At 45.1% G+C, this 20,404-nt stretch overlaps 1 protein-coding gene across 1 annotated transcript in view; it reads left to right on the top strand.

The window, feature by feature from the left end:
• The window catches only part of PARM1 (prostate androgen-regulated mucin-like protein 1), a 106,903-nt gene that overhangs the window by 64,277 nt on the left and 22,222 nt on the right, over window positions 1–20,404 (top strand). The window contains exon 2 of the mRNA XM_007463204.1: window positions 8,861–9,556. Coding sequence (XP_007463266.1) covers window positions 8,861–9,556 — 696 coding nt within the window. The remainder of the gene's footprint in view (window positions 1–8,860; window positions 9,557–20,404) is intronic.

Below are 20,404 nucleotides of genomic sequence, written 5' to 3'. Positions count from 1 at the left end.
TTCTCTTCACTGCCCCACCCAGAGAAGCCCCAATGTGGTTCCTCCAGAATTTCAGGTATCTGCTGGCATCCTTGCTCAGCAAAGCCTCCTCCTGAGGCCGGCCACCACAGTCAGCCTCCAACTTAAAGATAATGAGTTTTGGGGGGGCATCTGACTGACAAAGACAGTTGCTGCTTCTGGTGAAAAGAAAAAAAATGGTGTATTTCCTTTCCCCAGGAAGCATGACATTCTTCACAAATGTTATTTTCTCATTAGCACTCACAGCCTCCACAGGGAGCCTGATGATATCATGAGTCCTGATTTCACCCACAGAGAAATTGAGCCATACACCAGTTCTGCCCGTTCTGATTCGATGGCTGGAAAACAGGTCTTTTCCTCTTTTTGGACTAGAATTAGATCTCATTTCCATCAACAAAACACTCAGGAGGATATGGCTCTTCTGCTTTGAACAAGTGTCTTCTTAAACACAGTTTGATGGCTTTGGGGCATGCACATTCTGTCTAGACCTATGAGGGCTTTCAAATGCCATATGGTTGGACCAGACTCTGATTAGTAATGGGTTTGCAGATGTTAGGTGAACCTTCTGGAGTGCCCTTAGCAGCCCAACCAAATGCAACGTGGGGAATTTTGGTTAAGTGTGAGGGTCCCAAACAGTGGCTTCACTCAACCTAAACAACATTAAGACCTAGCTTTTATGTTCAAGTATACATATCATTTTAAGATTATTTTGTACTCTCTCCCTCTCTTAAATACTTGCTGAAGTTTAGTCCATTCAGTGCAGGGATGGTAAGGCCTGCCTGTGTTTAGGCCGACTGATTGATGGCCAGCATTTCAATAGCTGGTGACTCTGGTCTATATCATGCACAGAGAGAAGAAATCCCTGCAGTTTCCGAAGTGGAAACAAGTGAGCAAAAATAGCAAAAGTATGTTTAGAGACTGGTCCAAAATATCCTATTAGCTGGTAGTTTTTATGGAACGTACAGACATATCAAAGGGAAGATGCATTTCTGCCATCATGGCCCAGCATATAAGCCAGAGAATATTTCTGTTTTACAAAGGGTAGAAAAATCCATGTTTTTACTGAATGAATATTTATGGAGCACTTTCTCTGTGCCAGGCACTAAGACACAAACAATAAGCTGCAGTCCCTGTTATTAGGGCTCCCAGCCTGATAGGAGACAAGCATGGGGAGAAATGGCTCAGGATAATGTGTGCTACAATTAGTGCTGTGGCCACACAGAGAAGAAAGGCTGTTTCAGGTTGGTGAATCTTCACAGAGGAGGTGAGGCTCCAGAGTTCTCAGAACTGGGCTGGGGAGAGAGGAGTCAAGGTGGGAAAAGCAGCAGATGCAAATGCAGGGAGGGAGACAGCAGATAGTTCAGGAATACACGCTGATTCAGATTGCTAGAATTGCAAGGCTCATGAAGGGTGGGGTTGGGAAATCATAAAAGGTGTTATGTGCTGAACCAAGGAGTTTGGAATTTATCCTGAGGCCATCCATTATGGAGCCTACAGCAGGATAAAAGGGAATAAAAGCGTTCACATGGTCGGGTAATTTTTTTAAAGCCCACTCTATTGGCCCACACTAGAGAATGTATTATGGGAGACAGAGGAAAACTGGTGCTTGATTACCTTACAAACATGGGGCCCAGACTTCAAAAACACCCTTGCATTTCCCAGTACAATACAGTGGGATGGTTATAAGGTTGGCCTGGAGCCCGACAGTTTCAGGTTCAAGCTTCAGCTGTGCCATGTCCTAGCTGTGTGACCTTAAGGAGGTTGCTTAACTTTTCTGATCCTCTGTTTTGTCATCTGTGAAACCAAGATAACAATGGATATTACTATTGAAGAGATGATGCATAGAAAGTGGTCAGCACAGTGCCCTTCATAGAGTCCTCAGCTCATTCTCTCATTCATATATAGGTATATATTTGAATTCCTACTGTGGATCAGACAATGAGTATATGTGGTGAGCAAATCCACTACAGTCCCCGCTCCATGTGAATCTTAGAGTCTAAAGGGGGAGGCATGCATTAAACAAATCTTCCCATAAGTGATTACCTAGCTACGTGCCAATTTCAGTGCTATGAAGTTAAGATACAAGGTGCTCTGAGCACATAAAGGGTTGAGGCTGGAGGAGGGGGGTGGATTTAGCAAAAGAATCAGCAAAGGCCCGTAAGCTAACACTAAAGGACGAATAGGAGTAACTCAGGCAGGTGTAAGAGGGAAAACTGTTGAGGCAGAAGGACTAGAGTACAATAGAAAGCTGGTTTGGGGCTTCCCTGGTGGCGCAGTGGTTGAGAGTCCGCCTGATATAGCCAAGTCACAATTAATGGTAATCACCTTCTTTCTTCCTGTATGTTTTAGAAATAATTTTATAATCACTTCTCTGTTCCAGATTTTATTGTCTCTCTCCCATTTCTCCTGCTGACAGCTTCTCACTGTTCTATGTGTTTGTCATTTTATCAGACTGGAAATACAATAGATATGAAACAGAAGCTGATTTTTACCCCCATCTGATGTGGACACCATTAATTTATGAAGAAACTGTTTTGGTTTTCCTTAAAAAAAAAAAAAAAAAAAAAAAAGCTGGTTTGTTCTGGGATCTGGTGGGGAGCAAGGCTGAAGAGGCAACACTGGGCTTGGATCACAAAGAGCCTTCTAGGCCTCAGTGGGGATACGAAGTTTTATCCTCTGTGCAGGCTTCCTTTCCTCCCCTCCACCCTCAAAGGGGAGTGACATGGTCCAGGTGGCCTTGACCGTTAGCAGTTCCTTAGCGTGCAGACCTTCAGCAGCTGTCGGGCCTCTGCGAGGCAGGCCTGGCATGATCCCCCGAGACCGCAGGCCAAGGCACCACTCGGGCTGACTTGGCCGCCCAGGAGAGCGCTTGACTGTGTTTTGATCGAATTTCACCGAATTTGCCAAAGCTTTGTCACATGTTTTCTCAGGCACTTGACAAGCCAAGGGCAGGAGAGGACATGCTGTGGGGGATTAGGGGGAGAGAACAGGTGAGCAACACAGGTAATCAGGCCATCTGGGACTCTGGCACTGACCCAGTTTGCTGCTCACAAAACCCAGGAGGAAGTGACAGTTCAGGGCACTCATTATCCACCAGCTGCCAACGTTGCAGACCTACCTATCTTCCTGACACCCAGTTGGGCAGGAGGCAAGAGCACATGCAGAGAACGCAGACTCTCCACCCTGGAATATCCTGTAACTCCCCTCAGCACTGGGAGAACTCGCCTACCTGTCCCAGCCATCAGCCCCCAAATCTCTCTTCCTAGCAAGGCAAGAAACCCGGACTCAAGCCAGACCTGGTTTTTTTCACGTATCAAAGGATAGTACACATGGAAACAAATAGTTTTCTCTCCACCTAAGAATCTGCTTTTCTTCTGAGCAACAATCTGGCAGCTATGCTTGCAACGTAAAGGCTTTAATTTGACCAAACTTCAGGAAAGACTTCCAATTGTAAATTTACAAGGAGGAATTTCAGATTAACTTGGCCCTTATACCCCTAGATCTCTCATTTGGGCCAAGTGTGAGAGATTTCCTTCTTTGAGTCACTCCATTTCAGGCACGTGAGCCTGTCACTGCCTGGGCAGGGACACCGTGTCTGGTAAAGTCACCTCTAATTTAGCGGTTAATGGGTTCAATTTCTTTATTCTACCTACTCTGCCATGTTCTCAAGGAAATATTAGAACTAATTCTTCAGAAAGTAGCTCTACTTTGGGTGGGAAGGTGTATGAGGCACTACATTATTTTGCAGGGGGGTTGGTTTTGTCTATTTTTACTTTTAGTGATTTATTTGAAGAATAGTTGATTTACAATATTGTGTTAGTTTCAGGTGTACAGCTAAGTGACTCAGTTATACATATACCTATTCTTTTTCAGATGCGTTTCCCTTATAGGTGATTACAAAATGTTGAGTATAGTTCCCTGTGGTATACAGTAGGTCCTTGTTGGTACCTTATTTTAACTTCTTTAGCTGTGCAGTCTCACATGGGCTCCTCCTTGCTTATTCTATAATGGTGGTTGCTAAAGTACGTTCTACTGGCCTTTTTGAGGCTGGGCACAGTGTGCTGGTGAGGAATTCTAGTTCTGACCGTGTCTCTACATGTGATTCTTTCCAGGCAACACTGCCCAACTTCTTCTCTTAGATGTGTAAGGTCAGTTACATCACTTCCCCTACCTGTGTCTGTTTCCTCATTTATCAAATGAGGGGCTGTAATCATGCATCACTTAGACCCTCTCTAGCTCTAAAAAATTTTTTGAAATCCTGGGATATATCCTTAGCTGTTTGAGTTAATCAATTTGGTAGTCCTGTGGAAACACGGGTCCTACCTATGATAAAGCAGAAATGATATTTCCTCAGGCTATCTCAGTGATTCTCAGTGTTGAAACCAATGGGATGGCATTTGGAGATGGAGCTTTGGGCGGGGCCCACATCATGAGATTAGTGTTCTTATTAGAAGAGACACCAGAGGGCTTTCTTCACCACCCCCTCCCCCAAGCACATACCAAGGAAAGGCCATGTGAGGTCACAGCTAGAGGGTTGCCACTTACAAGCCAGGAACAGAGCGCTCTCACAAGAACCTGAACTGGCCCACATCAGACTTCTCAGCCTCCAAACTGTGAGAAGCAAATTTCTATTGTTAAAGCCACCTAGTCTATGGTACTTTGTTCTGGCAGCCTGAGCCAACTAGGACAGCAAGCATTCTCTAGGATAGTCATGGCGCCTGAGCCTTGGATATCTTCATGGTGCCTGAGCCTTGGATATCTTCATGATGAAAGTCATGGCACCTGAACCTTGGATATCTTCATGATGAAAGTCATAGCACCTGAGCCTTGGATATCTTCATGGCGCCCGAGCCTGGATATCTTCATGATGAAAGTCATGGTGCCTGAGCCTTGGATATCTTCATGAAGACCAGCCCTCATGTACTTAGAGCAATATGGAATGTATCATCAAACAGGCAAAGCAGAAGCTTTTAATGCCTTGTCCAAGTGAAGATGAGCAGCGTTGTCCTGCAATTTCTATGCATTGCTGTTTGTTAGGAGTCGGAATTATCTGAACGAGACTGCAAAGTACTTTAAATAAGTACTAAATAGGTAGCCACGGAATGACCACCTCAGTCCTCTTTGGAAGCAGGAAGGGTAGGAGTTATAAAAGTATACGAGTCAGAATTAAACAAGAAAATGGATGTCTCCAGCCACAAAACTAATTCTTGCAGCATGTCATTTTCAGCACTCTAATGATTTCCATAGTACAGCTTTTAGCTCCACTGGAAGTGACAATGCAGGTGTCGCCCTGAATATCATACACTTTAATGGCATCTTGTGTAGTCTCATCCTTTCAGAATGAACTCAAATGTCATCTCTTCTGTGACTTTTCTAAATGTCATTTGAAAATGACTTTGTATATTTTTGCATTCCACAGTCCCCATACAATATTTATTAAGAAGTGAGCAGATCTCATCCCAAATGCTTACATCCCTCTGCATTCCTCTTTTCTCCCTTCCTCTGTGCTAAAATCTGGCCCATTTTTTTCCCCCTTATGAATCTTGATCATGTTTGGCTGTTACCTATATGCTGCCCCCAAGGAAATCTCCTCAGAGTTTGGAGAGTTCAATAGTTGAAGACCTAACAAGACATCAGGCATCAGTGTATGTTGTGGTGGAAGGACAGAGGTTGACATTTTAAGCAAGTTTCCTGCCTTCAAATAACACCAGGTAGGCAGCCAGCCCCCAGGCAGCTATGATGGATGTGGCCATACTAAGTGATGTGTTGAAGGGAGTAGAGAAATACTGGGGTATTGTTTTAAATAAAGTTCCTAAGTTAATTCATTTTTCCACGCTCCCTCTTTACCTCCCTCCTTATGTCCCTTACTCTCCTTTCCTCTCTCCTTCCTTCCTCCCTCCCTCCCTCTCTTCCTTCCTTCCTTCCCCCCTTCCTTCCTCCTTTCCTCAAGTACTTACTGAGCAATTATGATGACCTAGGCACTCTTCTAGGCTTGGAGGAAACAGCAATAAATAAGACCAGGTCCCTGTACCCTCATGGAGCTTACATTCTGGTAGAAGAGAGGTAAAACAGGCAAATAAATAATATGTAGTTTCAAGAAGAAACTATTTTATTTATTTTATGAAAAATAAAAATGAGCAAAGGGTGTGAGAGTTCCTCAAAAAATTAAACATAAAATTGCCATATGGGGCTTCCCTGGTGGCGCAGTGGTTGGGAGTCCGCCTGCCAATGCAGGGGACACGGGTTCAAGCCCTGGTCTGGGAAGATCCCACATGCTGCGGAGCAGCTAAGCCCGTACGCCACAACTACTGAGCCTGTGCTCTAGAGCCCGTGTGCCACAGCTACTGAAGCCCATGTGCCTAGAGCCCGTGCTCCGCAACAACAGAAGCCATCACAATGAGAAGCCCGTGCACTGCAACAAAGAGTAGACCCCGCTCACCACAACTAGAGAAAGCCCGTGCACAGCAACAAAAGACCCAACACAATCTAAATAAATAAATAAATAAATAATAAAATAAATAAATTTATAAAAATAAATAAATTTAAAAAAATAAAATAAAATTACCATATGAACCACCAATTCCACTTTTGAGTATATAGACCCCAAACAGTTGAAAGCATGGTCTCAGACAGATATTTGTGCACTCATATTCAGAGCAGCATAATTCACAATAGGCAAAAGATGGAAGAAACCCAAGTGGCCATCAGTGGATGAATGTATAAACAAAATGTGGTGTATACATACAATGGAATATTATTTCGCCTTAGAAAGGAAGGAAATTCTGGCATGTGCTGTAACATGGATGAACCTTGACAATATTTTGCTAATAAGTGAAGTAAGTCAGAAGCAAAAGGACAAATATTGTATGATTCTATTTATATGAGGTACCTAAAGCAGTCATATTCGTAGAGATAGAAAGTAGAATAGTGGTTTCCAGGAGCTGGGGAAAGGGAAGAATAGAGAATTATTGTTTAATGGGTATAGGATTTCAGTTTGGGAAGATGAAAAAGTTCTGGAGATGGTTGGTGGTGATGGTTGAACAATAGTGAAAATGTACTTAGGGCCAATGAACTGTACACTTAAAAATGGTTAAAATGTTATGTATATTTTAACAATAGAAAATCAAAAAATCTTTTAAAAAATAAGGGGAAGGAGTAGGAATGACTTTGGTTAGTACTGTCTGCGGAAGGCTCCTCTGCGGAGGAGCTGATATTTGAGTAGAGATCAACTAGAATGATGATGAGAACATGGGATGATGACATAGGGGAGTAGTTGTGGATTTTGTTCTAAGCACAACCTTGGGAAGGTTTTGGTCAGTTAATCTGATCTGCCACTTTAAAATATTATACTGGCTGCCATGTGAAAAGTAGACTGAAAGGAAGAAATCTGGAAGCTAGAAGACCAATTAAGAGACTGTGGCAGGGCTTCCCTGGTGGCGCAGTGGTTGAGAGTCCGCCTGCCGATGCAGGGGACACAGGTTCGTGCCCCGGTCCGGGAAGATCCCACATGCCGCGGAGCGGCTGGGCCCGTGAGCCATGGCCGCTGAGCCTGTGCGTCTGGAGCCTGTGCTCCGCAACGGGAGAGGCCACAACACTGAGAGGCCCGCGTACCGCAAAAAAAAAAAAAAAAAAAGAAAAAAAGAAAAAGAGACTGTGGCAGTTGTCTAGACAAGTGACTGGTGGCTCAGGTGATGTTGAGATAATAAGGGAGGTGATGAGCAGAGATTGGATCGGGATGTCTTTTAAGGTAGAGTCATCATGATTTGCTGATGGATTGGGGAAAGAGATGCATTAAGGATGATATCTGGGTTTTCAACTGAGTAACTGATAGGTCTTGCCATCCACTGAGATGGAAATGACTAGAGGAAAAGCTAGTTGGGGAATAGTGAGGGGTGTGGAGAGGCAATCAAGAGATGTGTTACATAAAAAGTGAAATCATAAACTCAGGGTCTAGCAGAGTGCTCTAGTACATAGAAGCCATTTATTAAATACTTGAATGAATAAACGAATGAATGAATGAATGAAACTGAATGGGTAAATGGAGTTAGGGAGGAATGAAGAAAGGAAACTAACTCTAAATTTTACAAAATATGAAAGAGAATATTTGGCGAAATGACATGATGGCATGACACCAAGCTAGAATTTGGGAGAACTAGGTTCGAGTCTAAGAAAATATTTCCAAACTTCAGATTCCTTCTTCCTCTCAGCTTTTAATCTGGGACCTCCCCCTTTACTCCTCCATAGGAAATGTGTTCACAGCTTTATTCACCCTGGTGGACAAGCCCATAACCCTTGCATCCTTGTGCAAGGTTGCGGAGCTCACAACCCTAACAGGGAGCAACCAATCAGTGAGCTCCTATGGCAGGGAACAGCCAATCAATGAGCTCCTCTGACAGGGACGAGCCAATCAGTGAGGGGTTGGCTTTGCACTCACCAACCATGCCTTTTCCCCACACCCATCACACAGGCTGGGCATCCCCGCAAGCATTGTGCAACAGCTCCCTCGACTGTCCAGGCCAATTCTCATAAAATCAGTTCCTCAGAGTGTCTCGGTTTTTAAGGGCAGGGCTTTCAGCAAGCAGAAGACAAGGTTAGTTCATGCTGTGTACTGGCTGGACTTGTGTTGACCGATCCACTAATTGCTCCTGCAGAGCCTACAGGCTGGTTCCTAGTGATAGTCACCAAGGGAGGAGAGAGCAACAGTGGGAAGAAAATATTTTTAAAGTCACCTTCACAATTACAGAGGCACAGTGTAAAATGAGAAAGACGTGAAAATACTGTAAAACGGCCTCACCGCGCAGGTTTTCACACATTAACCACCTTTGTACTGGCTTTTCTACAGGACTGAGGCTACAGAGCGCGTCTGAATCAGCCCTCTCGCCTGTTTCTCTTCCGGCAAAGAGCAGCCCACCAACGGCCTTCTCTCCGCAAAGCCCTCCCGCCTCCCCTACCGGTGGAACACCCAGCAACTCGGTCCTCCCAGATACAGCATCGGCCCGGACATCTCCATCCGCCAAGAACGTCTCCACAGAGCCCAGAGAAGAGGAACCCACCAGCCCAGCCTCCAACTGGGAGGGCACAGACACAGACGCCTCACCAACAAGCGGTGGGGTCCACTTAACACCCACGCGCGAGGAACACACTTCAGACACTCCTGAGGCCAGCGTGGCAGCTACAGGGTCGCAGCCCCCCGTTGAGTCTCCCGCACTCACCTCCCCTCAAGCGCCAGCCTCATCACCTTCACCCCCATCAACCTCACCACCAGAGGAGGTTCCCTCTGCCTCTGTGAGCACCAACCATAACTCTGCTGAGGCCAGCACCAAGCCCACAGGAGCTCTAACCGCATCAGAGCCCCCAGCGGAGGAGCACATCTCTGGCCACATAGCCACTTCACATGCCCCTGCCGAGACAGTGCCCACTGAGACCACGGCCCAAGCAACTGTGCCCCCCAGAGTGACCTGTATGCTGATAGACACGGAGACCACCACTGCTCCCCCCGGGGTGATCATGCAGGAAGTGGAGCATGCGCTAAGTTCAGGTGAGTCTCTGGCTAGACCACGTGGCCTTGATGACATTGAGGTGCTAAGAATGCCGTTCAGTTAACCAAACACAATGGATTAAGTTTGATTTTGGAGTGCAACACCTAGCTGAATTATAATTCCTAAGAATTTCCACAAAGTGCAAACTTTACTTTTAGTCTCTTAATAATTTCCCCATGATAGTTCATTAATTGTGGCCAATCTTTATAATTTGTCTTCACATATGTCTTCATGTATGTAAACCAATGGGACTGGTTAAGCAAAGGCTTTGGGTTGAGCTTCCTAGGTTTCAGTTCTGGCTTCTGACCTTGGGCAAATTACTTCATCAAGGTGCCCTTATTTTTCCTCATCTGTAAAATAGGGATAAAGAAAGCTGTATCATACATGGTTCTTGTGGAGATTAAATGAAATGACATATAAAGTGCTTAGAATAGTTCCTGGCAGAGAGTAAGTACTCAGGAAATGTCAGTTGTTATTCTGATTTTGCTCGGTGTATTAATGCAGTGTTTACCTCATGGAAACAGTCAAAGAAAGTAGGGCGGGGGGGTGGAGAGAATGTGCTTATTCTTTAGAGTCACTGATGTATTTCATGGGAAAGACAACAACTTTTGTGGAATGTCACGTTTGTTTTTATTCTCCCAGCAACCCTGTAAAGTTAGTATTATTTTTATCTTGGTTTTGCAGTCTTGGAAATTATGATAGAGAGAGATTTAGGGTCTTTTCTGAGGTCACATGCATCTGACATTGAGGTGAAGTCTGGAAACTTTAGGGCATTGGGCAGGAAAAGGCCTTAGTAGGAACATTTGGCCTCTTGATTAAGAAACAGTGAGGTGAGAGCAGCCAGCAGGTGAAGGGGGAAATGGAGCTTTAGGCCCTCACCTGAGTCATCTTGCCAGGGGCCATGGACTCAGAGGGGAGTATTTGGGACTGAGCCACACAGCACCAGCTGGGGTCAAAGAAATGGCTGTGACTGAGGAGAAATTAACATCTTTTAACAAATAATTGATAAACAACCATTATGAATGGAAACTCTGGTAAACGGTGGAGGTGGGGAGAAACAGAGCTCAGATTAACAAGACATAACTCCTCATGGAAGAGCTCACAGTTTACTAAGGGATAAGGTCCCAAAGAATTGCCAAGTCTTATTTCAAAGGCCCAGTGTATATCAGTGAGAGTCCCAACAAGAGAGAGAGAGATGCAATCAAACTGGGCTAAAGGAATGAATTACAAAGGTGCAGCTGGTGGTGTATAAGAAAACCACAGGGGATCATAATTGCAGAGCTGTCAAGAGTCAGACCTAGGAGGAGAGAATAGTAACCAGAACGCAGAAGGAGGGTCTTGTAGAATAGACCACCTTGGGAGGAGTCGGGACTCTTGGGGGAGGGACACAACTAACTCAAGGTTAACCTCTGGGAGTGAAGGGAATCTATGCTCTGCCCTCCCTCTCCCCCGCTACTCTGATATGCAGCCAGAAGCCAAGGACAAGGAAGCCCATTGTGGTGCATACAGTTCACCCTCCTGGAGGACAAGTCAGAGAGCAAAGTGGAGAAAGTTGGAGAGTGGATCTGGAGAGGCAAAAGGAGGGAATCCGGCACTCACAGTCCAAACATAGCTTCCTCTGCGTAGCCCCATCCCCATTAGCGCCCTGTTTGTACCTCCGGCCAGTACTTAGCACGCTGTGTTTAGATGTGTACTTTCTGTCTTTACTTTCTGCCACATCCCCACTTTCTGTCTGATACTTTCCATGCTGCCAGCATGCAGGGAATATCTCAAGAATGGATTCGGTACCTGGAGGGCAGTGGGTGTTGACTTAGGGTCCTCAGGTCTGTCCCTAACAAAGGTGCCATCCAAGAACAGGCTTGAGGCAGTGGCCCCATCTCTTCCCTTTCCTAGTTCAGACCTCACCCACCACCTGCACTACTTTTTCAGTTTTCTAACTGGTTTCCCTTCCTCCACCCTCTGCCCCCTCCAGGATACCGTAGACATGGTGGATCAATATACTGAGCACAAATTCTGAGCTTGGCATGCAAGAGACTCCCTAATGTGGCGTAACCTACTACTTTTTCCAAGTCCCTCAGTTTCATGGGCTAGATTATCCAAGACAGCCCTGTTCCACTGTTCTGGCTTGTGTTTTCGACCATGTGTCTTGATTTCCTCGACTCAAAGCCAGCAGGGCTAAGAGACACAAAATTAGTGACAGAGCTGGGTCATGAACCAGAACTTTATAGTTCTAGGGAATATGGCCCCCAGTAGGAACTCCAGGGTAAATGAATGAAGGAAAGATTGATTGACTTGAGAGGAAGGTGTGACAGGTCAGAGGGAGATCACTGAGCATGGCCAGTGTACATTTCATAGACCCAAGGGGATTCATCCCTTATGATCTTTTAAATCGAAGAATATTTATTGTGCATCCACCAGGACCCGGTGCTTGATGCAAAGAAGTATTAATAAGTGTAAGACCTGTCCTCTGAGATTTTACAGTTTAAGTAAAAAGAAAGGACACAAGTAACTCTTAACACCACTCAGTTTCTGATCTGAGAATGAACCAGGGTGGGTGGGAGGATCTTTGAGCAGAAGTGATACAAGCTATTCATTTCAAGGGTGAAGAAACTGCGTCCCAGAAGTTTGGAGTGACTCACCCAGGGTTACACCGCCCAGTGGTAAAGCTGGGCCCAGAGCCCAAATCCTTTAAACCACCACTGGGTCTTCTTTAAGCACCAGCATTGCCGCACTGCTCCACCATCAGCCCAGCAGACTAGGCAGCACCCTGTGACACTGTGCTCCCAGGTGACTATCTGCAGATGTTTTTGTTTTAGAGACTCTTGTGCTGCCTTAATAGTGGCAGTAATCATACTGCACTTTTGTTGAGCATATTGTCTTATTCTGTATGAGTTCACATAGCATATTTCTATAATCCAAGGACTTATCCATTCAACAAATATCCAGACATAGTCACCAATAAATAATTCAAAAACAAGGTAAATGTTATGGGAGTTAGATTTGACTGGCGGGATTAGGGAAGGTTTCATGATAGAGGGAGCACATGAACTGAGTTGTAGGAGATGAAGGGAATTGCGGCCCGAGGAGAGGACAGGGCAGGGGAGGTTCAGGCGCCTGTGTGCTGCACCTACCTGGGTGCAGAATCCAGCCGGCAGTTGCAAGCACGGAAATTGCTCTGGTCGGGCTATCTGGTACCCTCCACACTGCCAGCTCTGAGGGTTAATTCTTAGTCCTGGCGTACCCGACCTAGCAGCAGCGTTTGACACGGACGGTCACTGCCCTCCTCTTGAAGCACCGTTTCCACTTGACCTCCAGGACAGTCTCTCTTGGTTCGTCACACTGCTCCTTCTCAGTGTCTGTCGCCTTACTTCACCCCCTCACCTTCCTACACTGCAGCACCCCAGGGCCAACATTGCCTTCCGCTCTCCCAGCTCTCCACACGCACGCTCTCTTCTCCCCACACTCACTCCTGAGATGACCTCATCACGTCTCGTGACTTAAACCAAACGTAAAATAGCTAGCTAGTGGGAAGCAGCCGCATAGCACAGGGAGATCAGCTCCGTGCTTTGTGACCGCCTAGAGGGATGGGTTAGGGAGGGTGGGAGGGAGACGCAAGAGGGAAGAGATATGGGAACATATGTATATGTATAACTGATCCACTTTGTTATAGAGCAGAAACTGACACACCATTGTAAAGCACTTATACTCCAATAAAGATGTAAAAAACAAATACAAAATAAATTAAAAAAAAAAATGCCATCCACATGCTGATAGCCCGGAGATGTAAAATTCTGTCCCTGTTTTGTTTCATTGAACTAAATACATGTCGACACCCAGCTGTCAGCTAACTCATGGTCTCCACTTGGGTGGCTCTTAGGCATTTCAGATGTCATATGGATCAGATGAATTACTGATTTCCTCACCCCTCCATCCAGTCCTCCCTCAGAAACTGTGGGATAATGCTAGACGTCTTTGATCTCTCATATACGCTGCATCTGGTCCCTCAGAACCCAATTTCCCCTCACCCCTCGGTCCTCTCTCACATGTGGGACTTTAATAGCCCTGTAACTGATCTCACTACTCACCACACCCTTGCCGGAGCGACCCTTTTCAAAACCCAGGACAGGGCTTCCCTGGTGGCGCAGTGGTTGAGAGTCCGCCTGCCGATGCAGGGGACACGGGTTTGCGCCCCGGTCCGGGAGGATCCCACATGCCGCGGAGCGGCTGGGCCCGTGAGCCATGGCCGCTGAGCCTGCGCGTCCCAGGACAGATCCTGTCCCTCCTCAGCTCTAACACTCCATTTGCTTGCCCTTCTGAATCAGAGTAAAAGCTGAAGTCTGTGTCATGCCTGCGGTGCTCAGCACACTCGGAACCCACCCTGCCTCAGTGCTCTCACCTGCTTCCACTTTCACCAGCAAACACACTGCAGTCTTACCGCTTCTTGAACAGACCGCAGACACTCTTGCCCCAGGGCCTTTGCACTTACCATTCCCTCTGCCTGAAACATTTTCCTGCTGGGTCTTCAGTGGTTCGCTCCTTTTCATCAGGAAGGACTTTGTTCAGCTGTCATCTCCTCAGGAGCCTTTCCTCATACCCATGTCTGAAACGGTAATCGCATCACCATGGATCCCTTTATCCTGCTTTACTTTCCTTTTAATCATTTACCACTTTCTGACATTATCTCATTTATTTGGTGAGTAGGTGTCTGCTTTCTGCCACTAGACTGTCAGCTCCATGAAAGCAAAGACGGTGCTCACAAACGGGAAGATGTAGGTTACATCCCCAACCCCTGAGACAGAGCCTGACACATGGTAGACTTGAAATGACACTTGTTGGATAAATGTATGAAAGAGGCAATCAGCCAGTACCAGGGAAGCTATTTAATCTCTCTGAGCCTTGGTCTTCTCACCAATAAAATGGGATAAGGGTAGTCTCCAAATGATGGGGTTATTAAAAAGTTTAATTGAGATAAGAAACTAAATACCCCTGTAACTGATCTCACTACTCACCACACCCTCACCGGAGAGACCCGGCGAGGGTCTATGTACAGCATAGTGGCTGTTGAGCTATGACTCTGTTGATGTCTATGCTTGTTATTTTACTATTATTTACCACTATCATCAACATCATCATTATTGTTATTATTTTGCTATTGTGATTGCTATTATCATTGTTACTGTGTTTATCATGATGAAGACTGCCCACCATCTTCAACGAACTCTTACTGAGCTCTCACTGTGAGTCAGGCATCTGGCTAGACAGTGAGGATTTGGCCATGAATGAGACAGTCGCCACCCTTGTGGAGTTTACAGTGTCGCATGTACACAGCATGGCAAGTAGCCTATGGATCCCAGGATGGGTCTCAGGATGTGTGGAGGAAGACATTGCAGAAGAAGCCGGAAGGAAGATTTCAGGACAAGTGTTGGAGGACCCTGAGTAACAGGATGAGGCAACTTACTTTACTTGACAAGCCATTGGTAGTCACCAAAGGCTTTTGATCAGAGGCAGAACACGTTCAGAATTATACTTAAGAATATTCAACTGGCAGGAGTACATGTACGTAAACTGTTCAGGACTGGTAACACGTAGGCCGGTTTATACCTGGTTTCCAGTTGGCCATTGTCACTGACAGATCATGTCATTTAACTACTCTGACTTTAAGCTCTCTTCACTATAAACTGAACACAAGAGAGACAGTCTTCCAGGGGTTTTGTTGTTGTTGTTGTTGTTGTTGGCTTATCATACCACAAAAATTGTTTATTAGAATTAACCAAGGCAGAAAGAATGAGATTCACATTCATATGAGGCTAACTGAGAATATACGTGTTCTAAGAACTGGGCTCGTGACTCACACAGGTAGCCCTCCATCTAATCTTCAGAACATTCCAGCAAGGTGAGCTGGATGATGTATCTCTGCTGTAGGTGACAAAACAGGCACAGAGAGGTTTAGTGACTTAAGTCCTCAATTGAGTGACCAGGCCAGGATTCAGATTCAGTTCTCCTGAGTGACCCTAAGTCAGGCTTCCACTGTACCCATCCTAGCTGAATTCGTAGAAATGAAAAGTTGGGAAGGACCTACGGCCTCCAGACCTGCTGTGGACATGAGCCGCATGGGATGTTGTCAAAGGCCCAGGGCTGCCAGCTGGGCCTGAGGGGTGGAGCTTCCCGATGGAAGGAGAAGCAGGTGGTAGCCGCAGCCATCCGAAAGCAGCTGTGCAGAAGAAACGAGTTTTCATTTTCGTTTTTCAGTTTTTGTTTTGCTTTTAAAGGAAAAGAGAGAGAGATGTGATGTGTTAAATATGGATCGTCTGGGTTATTAAATCAGCGCTCTTCAAGGGTGGAAGCTATGACTACAGTATGTTTGTGACGTCCTGAACTGAACTGAATGGTGCCGTGTGAATGCTTAAGGGATGAACTGATACTGCACACCAAGTTATACTCGAATCGTCCCCAATTCCTACGTATGCAAACTTTAAAATTATAGTCACTCAGCTTGTTGCAGACTGGGTATTCTCTTTTGTCTGTAAAATCCAAGTGGCCCCTGGTCTTATGCTGTCCTATGGTGTTCTTTCCATCACCGAGAACTGTTGGTTTGAACTCTTAGTAGGTCCCAAATTCACCCACTTCTCTTCACTCTCATTCTCATGTCAAAGCTCCCATAATCACACCACATCTCTCTTTTTCCATCATGCTGGCTCCTATCTTTGGTCCACATGGACTGCAAGGCTGACAAGAGTATGGATTATAAATCCTCACTCACATTTTTTTCTTTTGTGCCCAATTCTTTAAACTTAAGCTAAACCTCTAAGCTTGCTTACACCAAGTAAACACCCATAAGGAGCTCCAACTGTCAGATAATATTTCGGGTAAAAAATATATTCTAAATTCTTGTCTCTACTACTTTTATTTCTCCTTTGGTTTACTTTTACTGCCTAAATCTTAATCTGGTTTTAAAATATTTCCAAAATATCCTTTGAAAAACATATGGCAAGGTAATAAAACCAGCTAGTTACCATTGGTATTGCTATCTAGAAGCAAAGCAACTCCATCACATACTTTGTCTCACCTTTCATTACATTTAGAGAGTTTGTCTCCATGGAACACTTTCTTTTTTTCTGCTTCAAATATTTTCACTAGTCACATATGACTAAAGTAATTTTGGAAATACTTCACTGAGAAAGTGGAATTTAGCTTGTAAGCACAGCTGCTGATATCATAAATGAATCTATGGCTTGTTGGCTCACTGGGAAAACTGGTTGGAATATTCCCGATTCCATATCCAGACTGTAATCTTCTGACTCAGAAGAGCATGTCTTTTTGTTCAAAATAATAACAGAACAGTGAGACCAGATCAGCACTAACCCATTGTCTTCCTCAGAAAAGGTTCTAGAACTGCCCCCCTGAAGTGGGTTGAGTCAGGAGTATTGCATGAGGAGAACACATAATGGATACTAAGTTGATATTGTCCTCGGTATGCCTTGTTCTCTGGTCCTGGGAAAGAAAAATATCGGCCAGTAAGAAACAGAGTTTTATTTAACAGTATCTTGCTTTTATCATCAGACCCACAGGCCTTCAGGGATAGAGCACGGGCTCAAAATTTAAGGTGAACTTAGGTTAAAGTCATAAAATCGCAGTAAGTCCATGAAGTGGGCCATCAAAAACACTTTGCCCTATCTCTGTTTGGTGAAATTATGGCGCCATTTCAAAGTCAGGCTCTAGGAGGGTAAGAATGTTACTTGTAGTACAAACTTTGGCATCAGACTGCCTGGTTCAGATCTCACCAGTGCCATTTACTAGATGGATGACCTGGCAAGTTTATTCATCACTGAGTGTCACATTTTCCTCATCTGTAAAATAAGGGTAATAATAGTACTATAATTGCCTTACAGGATTCTTTTTAGAATTAAATGAGACAAGTATATAAAGAGTCCCTTACATAGCACTAAATAAATGTTGGCTGCTCTTATTATTACAGTTGGGTCCCTAATTCTCAGTGTGGTTACCAACAAGAGTTTGACTCTTCTAGACTTTGGTTTTTGTTAACTTGAAAAAATAAAATATTTGTGACAACACTTCAAGACTCCCAAAAGGATTATTACTGTAAATATTAGGTAATCAAGATCCATTTTAGCACCTGCCTATAACACAATACAGAAAAGGATAATCCAAAAAGTGTGAAAGAGAAAAGTAACTATGTTCACATTGGAAATAGTAGCACTTTCATGAAACTTGGAAAATCCAAAGATAAGGGTTAAAGAGTGCATACAACTAGAGATTTCTAGCTGGGAGAAAATAAATCATGGAGGAGGGAGGATACAACAGCTGAGCTTACAGGATTTTGCCGAGGCTCCACTTGCACCTGAGGGCGGGGGATTAAGAGCTGGAGGTTGCCTTCTCCCCCTAACTGACATCAAAGTTTGGAAAATATTTTCTTTCCAAAGTTTTTAAATCTAAAACCTTGGGATCCTGAGTCTGGGAGAAATTAAAGCTTGGTAAAATACAGTCTCCAAAAGCAGGTTCCCACCTTGCCTAGGTGATTAATGACATGGAGGCAAAGCTAAATTAACTAATGATTCCGCAGAGATCCCCAAGTCCTTGGGCTGCAGGAATTATAGTGTCACTGCCCTTTGTCAAGATGTTGAGACAGGTGACCTGAAACTGACTCTCTGCTCCCCAGCGAGAGTCATTTTTCCATGACAGAAAATGATAAACTTTGCACGCTGCAAGTTTATCATTGCAAACAGGGTTAGGACTCTGTCTTGGGCCCTAGGAAGTTCCTCCCTTCCTTCTTGCCGTGTCCTTGGAACCAAGAAAATGCCAGCATGGAAGGCCTTACTTGCCAAGGCTGATGAGCCTCAAAGGGGTCTGAGCCTTCACCTGCAGACTAGATGAGTCTCAAAAAGGGCATATACCAATTTTTCTGGTTTATTTTCCCCTTCAGTATTGTTTTATCTGTGGTCATGTCTCATTTTCATCACTGGAATACTGAAGAGATAGAGGAAACACTAAAGAGAACAACTAAAAAACCTTCTTTTTCTGTCTTCATGGAGGTAAATGGCACCTGCGATACATGATTCTCCCGTCTCTGTGGGGAATTTGCAAAGGGATGACTTCAGAGTTGAGATCCCCAACTTGGCCCCTTAAGTTGAAAGTCAGAGGCTACAAAAGGCTGACTTCTCAGCCTACACATACCTCTTCCTTCCCACTGCCACACAGCTAGTTGTCCCCAACTGGAAAACCTCCAGGTTTTCAGGGTTTCCAGTATCTTTTTTATTTTTTTTGCTGTACATGGGCCTCTCAGTGTTGTGGCCTCTCCCTTTGCGGAGCACAGGCTCCGGACGCGCAGGCTCAGCGGCCATGGCTCACGGGCCCAGCCGCTCTGCGGCATGTGGGATCTTCCCGGACCGGGGCACGAACCCGTGTCCCCTGCATCGGCAGGCGGACTCTCAACCACTGCGCCACCAGGGAAGCCCTCCAGTATCTTTTTGATACTCTCAAGGCTAATTGCATTAAAGATACTCCGATAGCAGAGAGATGTCAGGATTTCTTTCCCTCTTTCTGATTTGACTCCTGAATAGAAATATCTTTGTCCTTCAGTCAAAGGATTTGATGACCTAACATGATACTGCTCACCCACTCACACTATAGATCAGAATTTTCACAAGAGAAGACGGAGACTTCTCCTCATCCAGGACAAACAGTAGAGGGGATTCTCTGATCTTTTTTTAAAATTATTCCCCAGAAACCTCTCCAACACTGTCCCTCCATCCCTCAAGAGGTCTGGGGTAGGTCTGACTCAGAGCTGAGATCCCCATTCATGTCAAGGTGTGGTTCTCACAGCCCAGAACAGGTTATAATTCAGCCCAGGCTGAATTACATTTATTATATAAGGTAATTCTGAAAGAGTTATGATAGGCTTATAAAGCCAGGCACTGTGAATCTGCCCTGCAGGAAAGAATGAGAAGCAGAAACTGACACGAAGCATGTTTAGGGACAATCATCAGGGCTTAGTTAGCATCATGGTCTTAGAAATACAGTCTCTGTTCATGTCTGCACTGCTGCCCTGGGGGTGGGGTAAGTCAGGACAGCTGTCCCTTCTGTGCCACATTTCCCCTGTTTTGGCCTCCACCAAGAAGCAGTATTCATGAAGCTGCCACATTCCCTAAAGTAGTGACAGGTGTGGACACTGGCCCTGATGACCCCAACTCTCTGCCCTTCATTCTTCCTGGCCTCCTCCAGGGGGTCTGAGGGCTGTGATCTACCCCCAATCCAGCATCTCACTCCGAGTTTCTTTGTGAAAATTTGGTTCGTGGGAGCAGTGTTCCCAAAAGTATGATTTAAGTCCCTACACAGGTAGTATGCAAGAGGATGAACCTTTTTCATTCTAATAAATCTATGTTTTTGTTTCAGTATGAATTTGAAAAAAAAACTAAAATAACACATCAAACTCATGATTTCATAGCTATCATTGCTTAGGGTGTGGCTATATGTAGTCAGTATCTAAAGAAAAATAATTTAATTTAAAGACAGATATTAGGGCTTCCCTGGTGGCACAGTGGTTGAGAGTCCGCCTGCCAATGCAGGGGACACAGGTTCGTGCCCTGGTCCGGGAAGATCCCACATGCCACGGAGCGCTGGGCCCGTGAGCCATGGCCGCTGAGCCTGCGCGTCTGGAGCCTGTGCTCCACAACGGGAGAGGCCACAGCAGTGAGAGGCCCGCATACCGCAAAAAAAAGACAAATATTAAGAAAATAATAGTATCAGTGATGTGGACATGGCAAAAATCATGAGAGTGGTATAGAGATGTTTGAATTTTGAAAACATTGTCGTGACATAGAGGATGGGGT

The sequence above is a fragment of the Lipotes vexillifer genome, unplaced genomic scaffold, assembly GCF_000442215.2.
Source record: "Lipotes vexillifer unplaced genomic scaffold, Lipotes_vexillifer_v1.1 scaffold872, whole genome shotgun sequence".
Classification (NCBI taxonomy): domain Eukaryota; kingdom Metazoa; phylum Chordata; class Mammalia; order Artiodactyla; family Lipotidae; genus Lipotes; species Lipotes vexillifer.
Note: the sequence above shows the minus strand (reverse complement) of the source record. Positions and strands in the feature narration are given on the sequence as shown.